The 18,957-nt window shown below is 43.6% G+C and overlaps 1 protein-coding gene across 2 annotated transcripts; it reads left to right on the top strand.

Annotated features, from left to right (window-relative positions):
* The first annotated feature begins 489 nt into the window (after positions 1 to 489).
* On the top strand, positions 490 to 17,622 carry dcakd (dephospho-CoA kinase domain containing). Of its 2 annotated transcripts, none has more exons than XM_084159289.1 (5): positions 490 to 845; positions 7,184 to 7,296; positions 11,862 to 12,065; positions 12,351 to 12,438; positions 16,728 to 17,622. In XM_084159289.1, the coding sequence occupies exons 2-5, from the start codon at positions 7,185 to 7,187 to the stop codon at positions 17,011 to 17,013; spliced, it is 690 nt and encodes a 229-aa protein (XP_084015415.1). In that variant the 5' UTR covers positions 490 to 845; position 7,184; the 3' UTR covers positions 17,014 to 17,622. The 2 variants fall into 2 exon arrangements, with proteins under 2 accessions (XP_084015415.1, XP_084015416.1); XM_084159290.1 differs by having other exon boundaries at positions 499 to 672.
* The last annotated feature ends 1,335 nt before the right edge of the window (positions 17,623 to 18,957 follow it).

Below are 18,957 nucleotides of genomic sequence, written 5' to 3' on the forward strand. Positions count from 1 at the left end.
ATGTATACATTCTACATACCCTACTGAGTATTGCCTACTAGAATAAGTTTTGCTCTATAAGCCAATATGTATTCCGTATACATTGATTTGCATTGTGGCCTATGGAATGTGTGGAGTAAAAGGCCAGCAACACTCCATAGTATTCAGAGCCCCATGAAATGACACCATATACCTTCTACAGACCCTACTGAGTATTCCCTACAATACTTTTACTGCGGCACCTAGAATAGTTTTTGCTCTGTAAGCCAATATGTTTTCCATATACAGTGACTTGCTTTGGGGGCATTTATTTGACCTTTAAACATGTTTTAAAACCCTAATTTAATTCAAATGTCACTTAAATATGAACAAATATGAATAATTGTTAATGTTTAGACAATTATTTTTCATGTACCATGAATAAATACAGGCTGTTGACACTTTTCTACTATTACGTGAAGGACTTTTATTTTGAACATTTCCTAATTCCGTGACCCGGACGTACTTTTTTATTGTTGCGGACGAGACACTGATCTGATGTGGGTTAGTTATACAAATCTTTGACCTAACGTAACCAAACACTGTCAACTTTCGTCAAGCTGGGCTTGTATTGCACTGAAATCGTCGACAACTGTATGCTTAATGTCTGTGACCGAGATGGCAGTGGCTGTACAGACTTATTGGAGAAAATAGGTATGGTTTTGAAAACGTTTTATCCAACAAGAACAAGGCTAGTTAACAACTAACGTCAGCTAGCGAGCTAACGTTATAGCTAGCTAGCTGCAGTGCAGTCTCTTGGACCAGATTGCCCTAACGTTACCCCCTGCATACTTTTTCATTGAGAGAAAGGACTGCTGAGATCAAAAGTAAGTTAATAAAATATATGTTTACTGATTAATCACAATTTCTAAACTTGCTCACATCCATGTTCATCTGATCACATCCATGGTTATCTGCAACGAACGTTAGGCTAACTTCAAATGTAACGTTAGCTTATGTTATGCAAACAAGGTAAAGGTAATTGCTGTGTCACGTCTGTAATGTTAGCCATGAGAAGGTATTTCAACTATCCACATCACATATGCAATGAACAGCATGCAATAGTCAGTTCAAGTGAAGCCCTGATACATTCGCTTGCTAGCTAATATTCAACATTAATTAAAATTCATGTAATGAAAGGTCTGCTAAATGACGAAAATATAATGTAAATGAAAGCAAATAGTTCATTTAAAGTGACATTAGACCTAACCACAATGAATCTGTAACGTGAGGTGTATTTATTCCAGAAAGCAACTTCCTGTCTCATGTGTTACCAGTAGGGGGCGTTTTGACCCCAGGAAGAGTCGCTGCTACTTTTGCAACAGCTACAGCAGCGTTTCCCAAACTTGGTCCTGGGGACCCCAAGGGGTGCACGTTTTGGTTGTTGGCCTATCACTACACCGCTTATTCAAATAATCAAAGCTGGATGATAAGTTGACTATTTTAATCAGCTGTGTAGTGCTAGGGCAAAAACCAAAACGTGCACCCCTTGGGGTCCCGAGGACCGAGTTTGGCAAATGCTGAGCTACAGGCAGACCCGTCGCCAGACCTCAGTCTTAAGGGGGGCATATGGAATTCATGGGAGGGCAGGGCACAATTATTATTAGCCTACAGTACATATATTTAATAATAAATTCCCTCAAGTGGGGGGGGCACAAGCATTTTTGGGTGTGGGTGTGGCTACGGGTGTGGCTACAGGGTTGCCATAAAGTAATAAACCCCACCTATTTCTACAATTTATCTTCATAAAATGTGATTTCAAACCTAACCACAATGCTAAACTTATGCCTAACCTTAAATTAATACCAAAAAGCAATTTTGACTTTGTGGCTGTGGTAACTAGTGGAAATCCAGCTACAATGCCTTCAGAAAGTATTCATGCCCCTTGACTTATTCCACATTTTGTTGTGTTACAGCCTGAATTCAAAATTGATTAAAAAATACATCTCACCCATCCACACACACAATACCCCATAATGACAAAGTGAAAACATGTTTTTAGACATTTTGACAAATTTATTGAAAATGAAATACAGAAATTTAATTTACATTAAATAGGCAATACTTTGTAGAAGCACCTTTGGTGGCGATTACAGCTTTGAGTCATCTTGGGTATGTTTGTATCAGCTTTGCACATCTGGATTTGGATATTTTCTCCTATTCTTCCCTGCAGATCTTCTCAAGCTCTGTTAAGTTAGATGGGGAGCGGCAGTGAACAGCAATCTTCGTCTTTCCACAGATTTTCAATGGGATTCAAGTCTGGGCTTTAGCTGGGCCACTGAAGGACTGTCACATTCTTGTTCTGAAGCCATTCCAGCATTGCGTTGACTGCATGCTTGGGGTCATTTTCCTGTTGGAATGTATATCTTCGCCCCAGTCTAAGGCGTTTGCCCTCTGAAGCAGGTTCTCATCAAGGATTTGCCTGTATTTGGCTGCATTCATTGTTCCCTCTATCCAGTTTCCTAGTCCCTGCCGCTGAAAAGCATCCCCATAGCATGATGCTGCCACCATCATTCTTCACGGTAGGGATGGTGTTAGATGGTTGATGAGCTGTGCCTGGTTTTCTCCAGACATTTCCTTTTAATTTTTTTGTCTTATCAGACCACATAATCTTTTGCCTTATGCTCTCGTCGTGCTTTTTTCTCAGCAGTGGCTTCCGTCTGGCTACTATTCCATGAGGCCCAGATTGGTGAAGTGCTGTAGAGACTGTTGTCCTTCTGGCAGGTTCTCCTATCTCAGCCAAGGAACTCTGTAGTTCTGTCAGTGGTTCTTGGTCAACTCACTGAACGAGGTCCTTCTTGACCGGTTGCTCAGTTTGGTCGGTCGGACGGCAGGCTCTAGGCAGAGTCCCGATGATGGAGACCACTGTGCTGTTGTAAACTTTCAACACTCTAGAAATTGTTTTGTGCCCTTCCCCAGATAAATGCCTCATCACAGTTCTATCTCAGCGATCTATGGATAGTTCCTTGGACTTCATGGTATAGTTTCTTCTCTGACATGCACTGTCAACTGTGGGAGCTTATGTAGACAGGTGTTTCTTTCTAAATCATGTCCAAACAATTGAATTGGCCATAGGTGGACTCCAAGTTGTAGTGACATCTCAAGGATGGTAATTGGATGCATCTGAGCTCAATTTGGAGTAACATAGCAAAGGGGCTGTGAATACTTATGTAAATTAGATATTTCTGTATTTAATTGTCAAAAAATGTGCAATTTTTTAAAAACATTTTCACTTTGTCATTATGGGGTATTGTGTGTAGATGGGTGAGGAAAACAAATCAATGTAATCCATTTTGAATTCAGGCTGTAACACAACAAAATGTGGAATAAGTCAAGGGGTATGAATACTTTCTGTAATGGGGATCCTAATAAAATAAAAATGTTGACCCTTGTTTTGATGCAGATTATGCACATTAGCCTTCATGTTGATCAACTCAGTCTGACACAGGCCTGTCTGGGGTCTCCAACTCCAGTCCTGGACAGCTACTGGGTGTGCAGTTGCTCTCGACAACCAAACACATTAACAAGGCATTCTGCCTTATCCCAAGGTTTCTCAGCTATAAGCACAGTTTACCAGTGGGACCATGTGAACTACAATCCCAATGCTCTGTTTTAACGTTTAGAAACGTCAATAATCATCGCTTGCGATACGGTTTTCGAAACATGGAACTTATCTTTCATATCAGCGAGAAATAATCGTTCAAATAAAAAATATATACTTATTTACATTTACATTTTAGTCATTTAGCAGACGCTCTTAACCAGAGAGACTTACAGTTAGTGAGTGCATACATGTTTTTATTTTATTTTATTTTTTATACTTGCCCCCCGTAGTAGGTTTGCACATATCCATATGGCTGTGTGCCTCCAGCCGACGAACTACACTTCCACTACACTTCCTCCCTAGTTACGCTTACACACAGGGTTTCGAGCATGCTAGATAGATAATTAGCACAGGTGGTCAATTCTGTCTTCTGTCTGCCTTCCGTAAAAACAAGCGCTGTAACACGGAGAAATGGCCGTGTGGGAACACTAACCCTATAAAGGTGTGTAGTAATTTGACCTTTTGTTTTTTGAACATGATTTCTCGCGGATATGAACGGTACGTTCCTTATGTTTCCAAAACCATACACAAGCGATGCGCGTTAACGCTCAGAATAAGCTTCGGGGCTCTTAACAAAACACCCCGGCCAAAAGATACACTATGTATACAGAAGTATGTGGTCACCCCTTCAAATTAGTGGATTCGGCTATTTCAGCCACACCCGTTGCTGATAGGTGTATAAAATTGAGCACACAGCCATGCAATCTCCATAGACAAACATTGGCAGTAGAATGGCCTTACTGAGGAGTTCAGTGACTTTCAATGTGGCACCGTCATACAGTAGGATGCCACCTTTCCAACAAGTCAGTTCGTCAAATTTCTGCCCTGCTAAAGCTGCCCCGGTCAACTGTAAGTGCTGTTATTGTGAAGTGGAAACAACAACAGCTCAGCCGCAAAGTGGTACTCCACACAAGCTCACAGAACAGGACCGCAGAGTGCTGAAGCGCGTAAAAATCATCTGTCCTCGGTTGCAACACTCACTACCGAGTTCCAAACTGCCTCTGGAAGCAACGTCAGCACAAGAACTGTTCGGGAACTTCATGAAATGGGTTTCCATGGCCGAGCAGCCGCACACAAGCCTAAGATCACCATGCGCAATGCCAAGCGTCGGCTGGAGTGGTGTAAAGCTCGCCGCAATTGGACTCTGGAGCAGTGGAAACGCGTTCTCTGGAGTGATGAATCACGCTTCACCGTCTGGCAGGCTGATGGACGAATCTGGGTTTGGCGGATGCCAGGAGAACACTACCTGCCCCAATGCATAGTGCCAACTGTGAAGTTTGGTGGAGGAGGAATAATGGTCTGGGGCTGTTTTTCATGGTTCCGTCTAGGCCCCTTAGTTCCAGTCAAGGGAAATCTTAACGCTACAGCATACAATGACATTCTAGATAATTCTGTGCTTCCAACTTTGTTGCAACAGTTTGGGGAAGGCCCTTTCCTGTTTCAGCATGACAGTGCCCCCGTGCACAAAGTGAGGTCCATACAGAAATGGTTTGTCGAGATCGGTGTGGAAGAACTTGACTGGCCTGCACAGAGGCCTGACCTCAACCCCATCGAAGCCGACTGCGAGCCAGACCTAATCGCCCAACATCAGTGCCCGACCTCACTAATGCTCTTGTGGCTGAATGGAAGCAAGTCCCTGCAGCAATGTTCCAACGTCTAGTGGAAAGCCATCCCAGAAGAGTGTAGGCTGTTATAGCAGCAAAGGGGGGACCAACTCCATATTAATCCTAACCTAAAGTGTCCGGTTTCACCAAAGAAACGTTTCCCATCAACAAAAACATATCTATAATCTCTAGGAACACTACGTACCAGTCGTCAGGTTAAATGTGTCCCTCGCTATCAAAAACACGTTAATTTTTTTTTTTTTATCCAAGGTCTTCTGTTCAAACGATTTAGTCTGGCTGACACCTAACTCGAAGTCCTCCTGACTTCAGTCTGTGAAGTTGATGTTGTCTACACTATGCGTCGATATTGAAGGGGGCTGTGCTTTTTACTGGTTGGTTCTCCTCTGTCTTTCTCACTCATACACCAACATGGACAGCCACACTAATGCCTCTTTGTGTTTCCGGTGGACAAAGTCAATAGTAGGCTAATCGTTTTCCAGCTTGCTAACAGTCATCAAAATGAAAGCTAAACAGTCAGGGAGCATTGGAAATTCCAAAGGCGATGGATAGAGGACAATTTCTTAGCACATTTTGACGGCTAGGAAATATAATACATTTTCAGTGCGGCCCTCCAGACCTCTGTGAAGACCGAATGCGGGGCAAATGAGTTTGACACCCCTGCTCTAGATGCTGATTTTTGGTCTGTTTTAGCGTTTTTCACACTAATGGTTAAGGTTAGCATTGGGTGAGGGGAAGCTGATCCTAGTTCTGTACCTAGGGGAAACTTGACCCCGGAGTGTGTGCAGGCTTTTGGTCCAGCACTAACAACACTGGCTTTGAGTAAAGCCAGTGTGTCTATGTATGCGGATGACTCAACACTATACACGTCAGCTACTACAGCGACTGAAATGACTGCAATGCTTAACAAAGAGCTGCAGTTAGTTTCAGAATGGTTGGCAAGGAATGTTAGTCCTAAATATTTCAAAAACTAAAAGCATTGTATTTGGGACAAATCATTCACTAAACCTCAACTCAATCTTGTAATGAACAATGTGGAAATTGAGCAAGTTGAGGTGACTAAACTGCTTGGAGTAACCCTGGATTGTAAACTGTCATGGTCAAAGCATATTGATACAACAGTAGCTAAGATGGGGAGAAGTATGTCCATAATTAAGCGCTGCTCTGCCTTCTTAACAATACTATCAACAAGGCAGGTCCTACAGGCCCTAGTTTTGTCGCACCTAGACTACTGTTCAGTAGTGTGGTCAGGTGCCACAAAGAGGGACTTAGGAAAATTGCAATTGGCTCAGAACAGGGCAGCATGGCTGGCCCTTGGATGTACACAGAGAGCTAACATTAATAATATGCATGTCAATCTCTCCTGGCTCAAAGTGGAGGAGAGATTGACTTCATCACTACTTGTATTTGTGAGAGGAATTGACATGTTGAATGCACCAAGCTGTTTGTTTGAACTACTGGCACACAGCTCGCACACCCATGCATACCCCACAAGACATGCCACCAGAGGTCTCTTCACAGTCCCCAAGTCCAGAACAGACTATGGGAGGCGCACAGTACTACATAGAGCCATGACTACATGGAACTCTATGATGATGCAAGCAGAAGAATCAGATTTAAAAAATACAGATAAAAATACACCTTATGGAACAGCGGGGACTGTGAAGAAACAAACGCAGGCACAGACACATGCATACACACGCATGATATTATACACACACGTACACATGGATTTTGTGTTGTAGATATGTGGTAGTATAGTAGCATGCCTGAGGGCATACACTTAATGTGTTGTGAAATCTGTTGTGAATGTATTGTAATGTTTTCAAAATTGTATAACTGCCTACATTTTGCTGGACCCCAGCTGCCAAGGCAGCAGCTAATGGGGATCCATAATAAATACAAATACCTACTCTGACCTATCTTCATGTTTCTGTAGGATGTTTTTGGTGGGGTTGACGGGAGGAATCGCCTCAGGGAAGAGCACTGTGTCCTCTCTGCTGCGAGAGCTTGGCTGCCCCATCATCGATGCCGATGTGGTGGCTAGAAAAGGTACAGGCTATGGGGCTGAAAGGGATTTTTTTCCTCTCACGCGCACGCATGCGCGCGCACACACAAAATTGGGTCCATTTTGACATTCCACACACTTGTATTTGCATACATTTTAAAACCATTGTGCAGTTTAAAGTCATTGCACAATTTACTTGAGCGTGCCCCAATTATTTGTATTGATCACTATGCCATGAAGAGGAGGCTGGTGGGAGGAGCTATAGGAGTACAGGCTCATTGTAAAGACTGGAATGGAATTAATGGAACGGTATCAAACAAACCACATATTTGACTCCATTCCAATTATTCTATTCCAGCCATTACAATGAGCCCGTCCTTCTATAGCTTCTCCCACCAGCCTCCTCTGATGTCATGCCATTGTGTATCAGTCGTATTCAATCCAGACTCATTTTGAAAGAACTGTCCTGTTGACATATTTAAAGGGTATGTTTTGACAACACTAGGGTTGAATAGCAGGAACCAGGTTACCAAGAGTTACTGGGATTTCCGGCCCTAACCCACTCCCTTTTCTCGGGATAAGTAACTGTGAGGAACCGGTAAATTACACTGAACAAAAATAAACGCAACCATGTAAAGTGTTGGTCCCATGTTTCATGAGCTGAAATAAAATATCCCAGAAATGTTCCAGATGCACAAAAAGCTTATTTCTCTAAAATGTTGTGCACAAATTTGTTTACATCCCTGTTAGTGAGCATTTCTCCATTGCCAAGATAATCCATCCACCTGACAGGTGTGGCATATCAAGAAGCTGATGAAATAGCATGTTCATTACACAGGTGCACCTTGCGCTAGGGACAATAGAAGGCCACTCTAAAATGTGATGTTTTGTCACACAACACAATGCCACAAATGTCTCAAGTTTTGAGGGAGCGTTCAATTGCATGCTCCCTCAAAACTTGAGACATCTGTGGCATTGTGTTGTGTGACAAAACTGCACATTTTGTGGCCATTTATTGTCCCCAGCACAAGGTGCACCTGTGTAATGATCATGCTGTTTCATCAGCTTCTTGATATGCCACACCTGTCAGGTGGATGGATTATCTTGGCAGAGGGGAAATTCTCACTAACAGGGATGTAAACAAATTTGTGCACAACATTTGAGAGAAATACGCTTTTTGTGCGTATGGAACATTTCTGGGATCTTTTATTTTAGCTCATGAAACATGGGACCAACACTATATATTTTTGTTCAGTATAAATAAAAATCATAGCCTACCTCTTTCAGGTAATAAATTAGACTTATATTTAGCTAATGAATGATGGGTTATGCGTAAGCTTCTAACTTATATCCTCTGTCTCTTGCGCAATACACACCTGCGCTCTGCTGGCGTCTCTCCTTAAAAAACGCTCCTTCCCACTGGGCACACACTGGTTGAAACAACGTTTTTTCCACGTCATTTCAATGCCATTACATTGAACCAACGTGGAATAGACGTTGAATTGACGTCTGTGCTAAGTGCGTTAGCTCTTGGAGTCCCAGGAAAAGCTAGACTAGAATAGCTTGCTGGACATTTTTTAATATTTTGCATTTCGTATACTAATAGACTATTAGAGGAATGCAAGGTCTTGTTTGCTGAATGTTAAATACAGCAGCCAATAGAACTCACGGGGAGTTTGAAAGAAGAGAGAACACACGCGATGGTGGTAGGCTATAGAAGTTAGGCCTATTTATTCAGACCATAATCATTCAATCTTCGTGAAAGCCGTCTGCATCTTATTCCAGTCCTATATTATTCAAGCATGTCATTACAATTATGAAGATACAGTGGGGAAAAAAAGTATTTAGTCAACCACCAATTGTGCAAGTTCTCCCACTTAAAAAGATGAGAGAGGCCTGTAATTTTCATCATAGGTACACGTCAACTATGACAGACAAATTGAGAAGAAAAAAATCCAGAAAATCACATTGTAGGATTTTTAATGAATTTATTAGCAAATTATGGTGGAAAATAAGTATTTGGTCACCTACAAACAAGCAAGATTTCTGGCTCTCACAGACCTGTAACTTCTTCTTTAAGAGGCTCCTCTGTCCTCCACTCGTTACCTGTATTAATGGCACCTGTTTGAACTTATCAGTATAAAAGACACCTGTCCACAACCTCAAACAGTCACACTCCAAACTCCACTATGGCCAAGACCAAAGAGCTGTCAAAGGACACCAGAAGCAAAATTGTAGACCTGCACCAGGCTGGGAAGACTGAATCTGCAATAGGTAAGCAGTTTGGTTTGAAGAAATCAACTGTGGGAGCAATTATTAGGAAATGGAAGACATACAAGACCACTGATAATCTCCCTCGATCTGGGGCTCCACGCAAGATCTCACCCCGTGGGGTCAAAATGATCACAAGAACGGTGAGCAAAAATCCCAGAACCACACGGGGGGACCTAGTGAATGACCTGCAGAGAGCTGGGACCAAAGTAACAAAGCCTACCATCAGTAACACACTACGCCGCCAGGGACTCAAATCCTGCAGTGCCAGACGTGTCCCCCTGCTTAAGCCAGTACATGTCCAGGCCCGTCTGAAGTTTGCTAGAGTGCATTTGGATGATCCAGAAGAGGATTGGGAGAATGTCATATGGTCAGATGAAACCAAAATATAACCTTTTGGTAAAAACTCAACTCGTCGTGTTTGGAGGACAAATAATGCTGAGTTGCATCCAAAGAACACCATACCTACTGTGAAGCATGGGGGTGGAAACATCATGCTTTGGGGCTGTTTTTCTGCAAAGGGACCAGGACGACTGATCCGTGTAAAAGAAAGAATGAATGGGGCCATGCATCGTGAGATTTTGAGTGAAAACCTCCTTCCATCAGCAAGGGCATTGAAGATGAAACGTGGCTGGGTCTTTCAGCATGACAATGATCCCAAACACACCGCCCGGGCAACGAAGGAGTGGCTTCGTAAGAAGCATTTCAAGGTCCTGGAGTGGCCTAGCCAGTCTCCAGATCTCAACCCCATAGAAAATCTTTGGAGGGAGTTGAAAGTCCGTGTTGCCCAGCGACAGCCCCAAAACATCACTGCTCTAGAGGAGATCTGCATGGAGGAATGGGCCAAAATAACAGCAACAGGGTTTGAAAACCTTGTGAAGACTTACAGAAAACGTTTGACCTGTGTCATTGCCAACAAAGGGTATATAACAAAGTATTGAGAAACTTTTGTTATTGACCAAATACTTATTTTCCACCATAATTTGCAAATAAATTCATTAAAAATCCTACAATGTGATTTTTCTGGAATTTCTTTTCTCATTTTGTCTATCATAGTTGACGTGTACCTATGATGAAAATTACAGGCCTCTCTCATCTTTTTAAGTGGGAGAACTTGCACAATTGGTGGCTGACTAAATACTTTTTTCCCCCACTGTTAGTACAACAAAACGTATTTCATTTAGCTGTAGGTTTTATTATGAAAGGTTGCCTATAAATGCGTAAATCAAATCAAATTTTATTGGCCACATGCGCCGAATACAACAGGTGTAGACATTACAGTGAAATGCTTACTTACAGCCCTTAACCAACAATGCATTTATTTTTTAATAAAAAAGTTAAATAAAACAACAACAAAAAGGTGTTGAGGGGAAAAAAAGAGCAGAAGTAAAATAAAATAACAGTAGGGAGGCTATATATACAGTGCGGTACCGGTGCAGAGTCAATGTGCGGGGGCACTGGCTAGTTGAGGTAATATGTACATGTCGGTAGAGTTAAAGTGACTATGCATAAATAATTAACAGAGTAGCAGCAGCGTAAAAAGTGCAAATAGTCCGGGTAGGCTCTATTATATTTCACAATTTAAATCAAATTCGCTAGCCTATAATTGTAACTTTGTAGGCTGCATGTCCTGCACTAGAATCGCATGGTTTGAACGAGATGCGTAATTCCAGTCCATGTAATACAGGACAGTAATAGTCTACACTCAAAAAGATTGGCCTACTGGAGCTTGTTTAATTCATTTACCCAAGAGAGCATAGCTACATCTATGGGCTTTTATGTTTTTCTGTCGTGCATAATGTGCGGTAGCCTATATATCATAGGCTATGTATTGGATAACGGCAAAATCATTTGAGCTTTTTTGGGCATGGGCTTATAAAATATATTCTAATGTGTGGCTCATCAGGCTCAGGTAGCATCAGGCTTGAATTTTCATGTCGTTAAAAGCTCTAATCAAATCCAGACATATTTATATGCTTTAGAATGACACTTCCTGTTTTGGCGGGAAATACTGGGTTACCCGGGAGAAAAATAGTTTATTCTCGGAATGGAACATTTTGTAAAATACAGGGAAAATATTCAACCCTAGACAACACAGGCTTCTTTATATTGGATGACTGGGAGAAAGCAGCGAAAAGGGTTGTCATATTCATTAGGCACCAAATGAGGGGGAAAAACTGACTGAGACAGTGAGTTACTACCAGGACTTGTCAATTAAGAAAAACACATTTTTGTTTTCCAATGCAAATGTTTGAGAACACATTCCGTTGCGTGCCTTAATGGACATGACTCATGTCTTAAATCAGGTTAACCTAACCGTGTCCTGTGTCTTTGCCAGTGGTGGAGCCCCACAGTCCGGCCTACTGCCGGATCGTGAAGCACTTTGGCCCCGAGATCCTGCTGGAAAATGGGGAGATCGACCGGCAGAAGCTGGGTCAGCTCATCTTCGCCAGCGAGGACAAGCGGCGCCTGCTTAACTCCATCACCCACCCCGAGATCCACAAGGCCATGCTCAAACAGATCTTCTTCTTCTTCCTCCGAGGTTAGCTAACTAAGTGTAAAAAATAAAAAAAATTGGGTGGTCTTACCATCTACAGTAAATGTATCATATATTGTAAAGACACTGAATTACTTATGTCACAATACTCATATGAAAAAGTGTAAGGAATTCTTAATGGGACATATGGAGAATAAACCATGGAACACCTAACATTGTAACTTTCCATAGAGGGTGGATTGGAGGAGTCACAGCCATAGTGTTCAGTGGAGCGGTCCACAGCTCTGGTGTGAGGGCTCTATTGTAGTGCTGCTCTTCTTTACCCTCCAGGTTATCGCTACGTGGTGCTAGACGTGCCCCTGCTCTTTGAGACGCGGCGTCTCACACGCTTCCTCAACCACACTGTGGTGGTGTACTGGTAAGACCAACTACGGCTCTCCGACCTTTAGTTTCTAAAAGTTTGAACCTGCTTTAAGATTTCAACCTAATATATGATGTGCTCTAGCTTGGAAAATAAACGTGACAATATCTGTTTGCTTCCAACCTTTTAGGACTGTTTTCCTCAAGAAATGTGTTCTGCTTCATGTTTACTTTCCTTCCCATTACATTTTGAGTATTGCGATACTGAGTATCATGACAACTATTGCAGCATGGCGCTTTGGTGTCAGTGTGCTGCGCTCAGAGTTCAGGTAAATTGAACGCTGGCCTCGCGCTGTGCCTGACCAAGCGGGGCGCTCTGCGGCTTGCGCCGATCAAGTGAACGGGCCTTTTAGGTTTCCTAAACCTAGACCAGAGGTGCGTTCAACAAGGGAAAGTACTGTTTCCAAGAGACCATTCCCTTAATGTCAAACAGAACTTACCCAGAACCTGGTCACCATGACCTCAGAATATTCAAAATGAAATGTTCTAGACACGTTTCATGAGAATGTTGCAACAACATTCCTGTGTCCAGTTTTCTGAGGGTTATGAGAATATTCCATCAAAGAATATTCCATGGATACATGAAAGTTCTTGCAGCGTTCCAATGAAATGTGTCTAGAACATTAATATTGAATATTCTGAGATCACAGTGACCACGTTCTGCGTAAGTACTGTTTAATATTTAGGGAATATTCTCCTAACTAATGCCAAAACTTGCTAAATAGGTTTTCAGGACGTTTTTGCTAACATACATAGAATGTTCCCCTAACTAACTGAAAACTGGACACTCAAAACATCTGGGGAATATTACGGGTAAAATAAAATGTTATTTGTCACATGCGCCGAATGCTTGTGTTCCTAGCGCCAACAGTTCAGTAGTATCTAACAATTCACAACAATACACACAAATCTAAAAGTAAAAGAATGGAATTAAGAAATATATAAATATTAGGACGAGCAATGTCGGAGTGGCACTGACTAAAATACAGTAGAATAGAATACAGGATATACATATGAAAGGAGTAAAGCAGTATGTAAACATTATTAAAGTGACCAGTGATTCCATGTCTATGTATATGGGGCAGCAGCCTCTAAGGTGCAGGATTGAGTAACCGGTGGTAGCCGGCTAGTGATGGCTATTTAACAGTCTGATGGCCTTGAGATAGAACCTGTTTTTCAGTCTCTCGGTCCCAGCTTTGATGCACCTGTACTGACTTCGCCTTCTGTATGGTAGCGGGGTGAACAGGCTGTGGCTCAGGTGGTTGATGTCCTTGATGATCTTTTTGGCCTTCCTGTGACATCGGGTGCTCTAGGTGTCCTGGAGGGCAGGCAGTGTGCCCGCGGTGATGCGTTGGGCAGACCGCACCAACCTCTGGAGAGTCCTGCGTTTGTGGGTGGTGTAGTTGCTGTACCAGGCGGTGATGCAGTCCGACAGGATGCTCTCAATTGGGCATCTGTAAAAGATTGTGAGGGTCTTAGGGGCCAAGCCGAATTGCGATGGTGATTGCATCGTCTGTGGATCTATTGGGGCAGTATGCAAATTGAAGTGGGTCTAGGGTGTCAGGTAAGGTAGAGGTGATATGATCCTTAACTAGCCTCTCAAAGGACTTCATGATGACAGAAGTGAGTGCTACAGGGCGATAGTCATTTAGTTCAGTTATCTTTGCTTTCTTGGGTACAGGAACAATGGTGGCCATCTTGTAGGGACAGCAAACTGGGATAGGGAGAGATTGAATATGTCCGTAAACACACCAGCCAGCTGGTCTGCGCATGCTCTGAGGATGTGGCTAGGGATGCCGTCTCGACCGGCAGCCTTGCGAGGGTTAACATGCTTAAATGTCTTACTCACGTCGGCCACGGAGTACGAGAGCCCACCATCCTTGGGAGCGGGCCGCGTCGGTGGCACTGTGTTATCCTCAAAGCAGGCGAAGAAGGTGTTTAGCTTGTCCGGGAGCATCTTGTCCGGGACCATATTTCCAGTCACCTTGCCATGGTTAAATGCGGTGGCCATCTATCCACGGTTTCTGGTTTGGGTAGGTTTTAATAGTCACAGTGGGAACAACATCCCCTATACACTTCCTGATGAACTCAGTCACCGTGTCTGTGTATAAGTCAATGTTATTCTCAGAGGCTACCCGGAACATATCCCAGTCCGCGTGATCAAAACAATCTTGAAGCATGGATTCCGACTGGTCAGACCAGCGTTGAATAGACCTTAGCACGGGTACTTCCTGTTTGAGTTTCTGCCTATAGGAAGGGATGAGCAAAATTGATTTGTGATCTGATTTGGCTCTCCCTTCAGCAAATCAGATCACAAATCAATTTTACTCATCCCTTCCTATAGGCAGAAACTCAATCAAAATTGATTCGTGATCTGATTTGCCGAAGGGAGTGCGGGGGAGGGCCTCGTAGGCATCCCAGAAGGGGGAGTAGCGGTGGTCGAGCGTTTTTCCAGCACGAGTACTACAGTCAATGTGTTGATAGATCTTCGGTAGCGTTTTCCTCAAATTTGCTTTGTTAAAATCCCCAGCTATAATAAATGCGGCCTCAGGATATGTGGTTTCCAGTTTGCACAAAGTGCAGTGTAGTTCCTTGAGGGCCGTTGTGGTATCGGCTTGAGGGGGAATATACACAGCTCTGACTATAACCAAAGAGAATTCTCTTGGGAGGTAATACATTCTGCATTTGATTGTGAGGTATTCTAGGTCGGGTGAACAAAAGGACTTGAGTTTCTGTACATTATCACAATCACACCATGAGTAGTTAATCATGAAACATACACCACCGCCTTTCTCCTTCCCGGAGAGTTCTTTATTCCTGTCTGCGCAATGTACTTAGAACCCAGCTGGCTGTATGGACGGGGACAGTATATCCGGAGAGGGCCATGATTCCGTGAAACAGAGTATGTTACTGTCCCTGATGTCTCTGGAAAGAGATCCTCGCCCTGAGCTCATCTACTATATTGTCCAGAGACTTAACATTAGTGAGTGATATACTCGGAAGTGGTGGATGGTGTGCCCGCCTCCTGAGTCGGATTAGAAGTCCATTCCGAATACGTCTTCTCCCCCGGCGGCGTCTTAGAGCAGCCTCTGGGATAAGTTCAATTGCCCTGGGGGGTATGAACAAAGGATCCAATTTGGGAAAGTCGTATTCCTGGTCGTAATGCTAGTGAGTTACCGGCGCTCTGATATCCAAAAGTTATTTCCGGCTGTATGTAATAACACAAAAAACTTTCTGGGCTAATAATGTAAGAAATAACAACAACAAAAAAATACTGCAAAGTTGCTTAGGAGCTAGAAGCAGAGCTGCCATGTCTGTCGGCGTCATCTTAATGGTAGCAATTAAAAGGGAACAGTTTGAAGATTATGGGAAAATTAGTAGACTAAAGGGTGAGGACACAACAGTTCACCTGACACGACTGAATCCAAACATTCCACTGTTGATTTTGTACATTTTACATTGACTGTACTTTTCACCACATTTGTTGATAACGAAATCTGAAAATACTCATTCAGTAATATTCTGGAAAATTTGGAGTAGGTGCAACATAAGACCAAACGATTCCAAGGGTTTGAGTGAGAGGTCTAACTGGTGTTTCCAAATGGCCACACACCTCTCCAAAGTGTGCACAGTTCCAAAGTAATTTCAATGCACCTTTATGACTCAAAGAATAGTCATAAAGGTGATCTTTTTTTAGCTCTCTTAGCTATGACAATGAGGAACTAGAGCAAGCACACTTGTAGTTATTTTGTTTGGAACACAGTCCTGCATCCCCGCCTTTATACAATTACTGTTGTTTACGCAATCCAAAAACGGTCCTTTATAAATCGTAATCTGGGTCAGGTGGGCATAATTGTAAAGCTTGTTCTATTGCCAACATTACTAGCAAAATTATAAAAAACTATCTTAGTGTTAGGCTTTCACAAGGCAATTCAGAGAAGCAGATTGTAATTTTGGTGCGCATAGAACAGAGTCATGATGACATCAAAGCGGTATTTATTATAATCCTCAATGTCAAATTTTTGTAATTTACAGCATTTCCCTCACCCAGACAACAGAAAATAGCTCAAGTTGCCCAATTAGCTGGAGGGATGGGGGCAACTTATTGTCGTGCAGTGCTCAAGTTCAGAACGGCTGTCGGTCAAAACCCATACAGAGCGGAGATGCTGAGCTCTGATGTCATGTATATCATGTTACTGTACAGCCACTGCATTCCAATTTAGGTGCTTATCATTGTCCAAATCTGCCAGTGTAAAGGGTTAAACATGTTCTCTTTTCCTGATCCAGTGACCCGGCCACCCAGCTGTCACGCCTCATGAACCGGGACGGGCTGACCCAGGAGCAGGCGGAGCAGCGTGTGGCCGCCCAGATGCCCTTAAACGAGAAGCGGGGATTAGCCAGTCACGTGGTGGAAAACTCGGGCAGCCGCGAGGACACCCAGCGCCAGGTGCTGCGGCTGCACACCAAGCTGGAGGACTCCATGGAGTTCCTGCTGGCCAGGGCCATCGCCATAGCAACCGCCGCCGGCCTGGGCGGACTACTTCTCTACGCCGCCAAATTGCTGGCGTCTTAACGAATGAAGAGAGAGATTGACGAGAGGCGTCTTCCTATGGCAATGCAGTGTTGAATTGTGATTGAGACTGTGGCACTCTCACCACTGGCCCGGCACGTGTGGTGAGAGGTCCAATGGTCGGCTATGTGTTATGGCTTAAGTTGAAAGTTCGCAAGCAGTTTGTACTTAGAAAGTGGTCTAGTAACGTGAGATGTTTGCTTGTGTAAATTCCTTGTTGCTCTTTGAATGCTACAGGAAACCGTGAACACTTAGGTTTCCTTGGTTTGCATTTTAAAAGCCAAGAAGTTATTTGTGAAAATATTTTTGGAGGAATTGTTCAGCATGGACTGAGAAGCAATACTGGTGATGTAAGAATGTTTTTAGCTCATTGTGCCTATTTGTTTTACATTTTAAAGAGATAGTTCACTCAAATTTGCACATTTACCCTTAGTGAGTGGTCTATGGACCTGGAGAGTCAGCAACCGAAGATTTGGATTTTTCAAATAAAATAAAATGTTATTGGTCGCGTACACAGTTTTTAGCAAGTGCTATAGCGAGTGCAGCGAAATTCTTATGTTGCTAGTTCCTATCAATCAATGCAGTAAATTTCAACAAGCACACAATAATCCCAAATTAAAAAAAATATTGTAACAGATGTAGTACAGCAGTAGATATAGAAATAGTATGTTAATATTATTAAAGTGACCAGTGTTCAATGACTAGGTAGTAGTCCCTAAAGTGCAGGTTAGAGTACCCGGTGGTGGCCAGCTAGTGATAGTGACTGAGGGGCAGAGTAGGGTACTGGGAGGATGGCACGGTACTGGGCGGAGGCCGTCTAGTAGTGGCTTTTTAACAGTCTGATGGCCTGGGGATAGAAGCTGTTTATCAGTTTTGATTCACCTGTACTGTCTTTGCCTTCTAGATGGTAGTGGAGTGAACAGGCCGTGGCTCGGTGGCTGAGGTCCTTGACGATCTTCTTGGCCTTCCTGTGACACCGGGTGCTGTAGATGTCTTGGAGGGCAGGCAGTGTGCCCCCGATGGTGCATTGGGCTGACCACACCACCCTCTTTAGAGCCCTGCGGTTGCTGACGGTACAATTGCCATACCAGGCGGTGACACAGCCTGACAGGATGCTCTCAATGGTGCATCTGTAGAAGTTTGTGAGGGACTTAGGGGTTGAAGAGGCGCTGTTGCGCATTCTTCACCACACTGTTGGTGTGAAGGGATAATTTCAGGTCCTCAGTAATGTGCACACCAAGCAAGGCACCGCTCTGCCAAGGCACTCACCTCCTCCCTGTAGGCTGTCTCCTCATTGTTGGTAATCAGGCCTACCACTTTTGTGTCATCAGCAAACTTGACGATTGAGTTGGAGACGTGCGTGGCCACGCATTCATGGGTGAACAGGGAGTACAGGAGGAGGCTGAGCACGCACCCCTGTGGGGCCGCCGTGTTGACGAACAGTGAGGCAAAGGTGTTGTTGCCTACCTTCACCACCTGGGGTTGGCCCATTAGGAAGTTCAGGACCCAGTTGCACAGGGAGGGGTTCAGACCCAGGGCCCTGATCTTAGTGATGAGCTTGGAGAGCACTATGGTATTGAAGGCTGAGCTGTAGTCGATGAACAGCATTCTTACACAAGTGGGATATAGGGCGGTGTGCAGTGCAATGGCGATTGCGTCGTCCGTGGATCTGTTGGGGCGGTATGCAAATGGTAGTGGGTCAAGGTTGTCAGGTAAAATGGAGGTCCTTAACTAGCCTCTCAAAGCACTTCATGATTACAGTCAGTGCTACAGGGCGATAGTCATTTAATTCAGTTACCTTCGCTTTCTTGGGCACAGGAACGATGGCGGACATCTTGAAGCAAGTGGGGAAAACAGACTGTGCTATTGAGAGATTAAATATGTCCGTGAACACTCCAGCCAACTGGTCTGCGCATGCTCTGAGGACGCGGCTTGGGATGCCGTCTG

Source organism: Coregonus lavaretus, assembly GCF_964263955.1.
Source record: "Coregonus lavaretus genome assembly, chromosome: 1".
NCBI lineage: Eukaryota > Metazoa > Chordata > Actinopteri > Salmoniformes > Salmonidae > Coregonus > Coregonus lavaretus.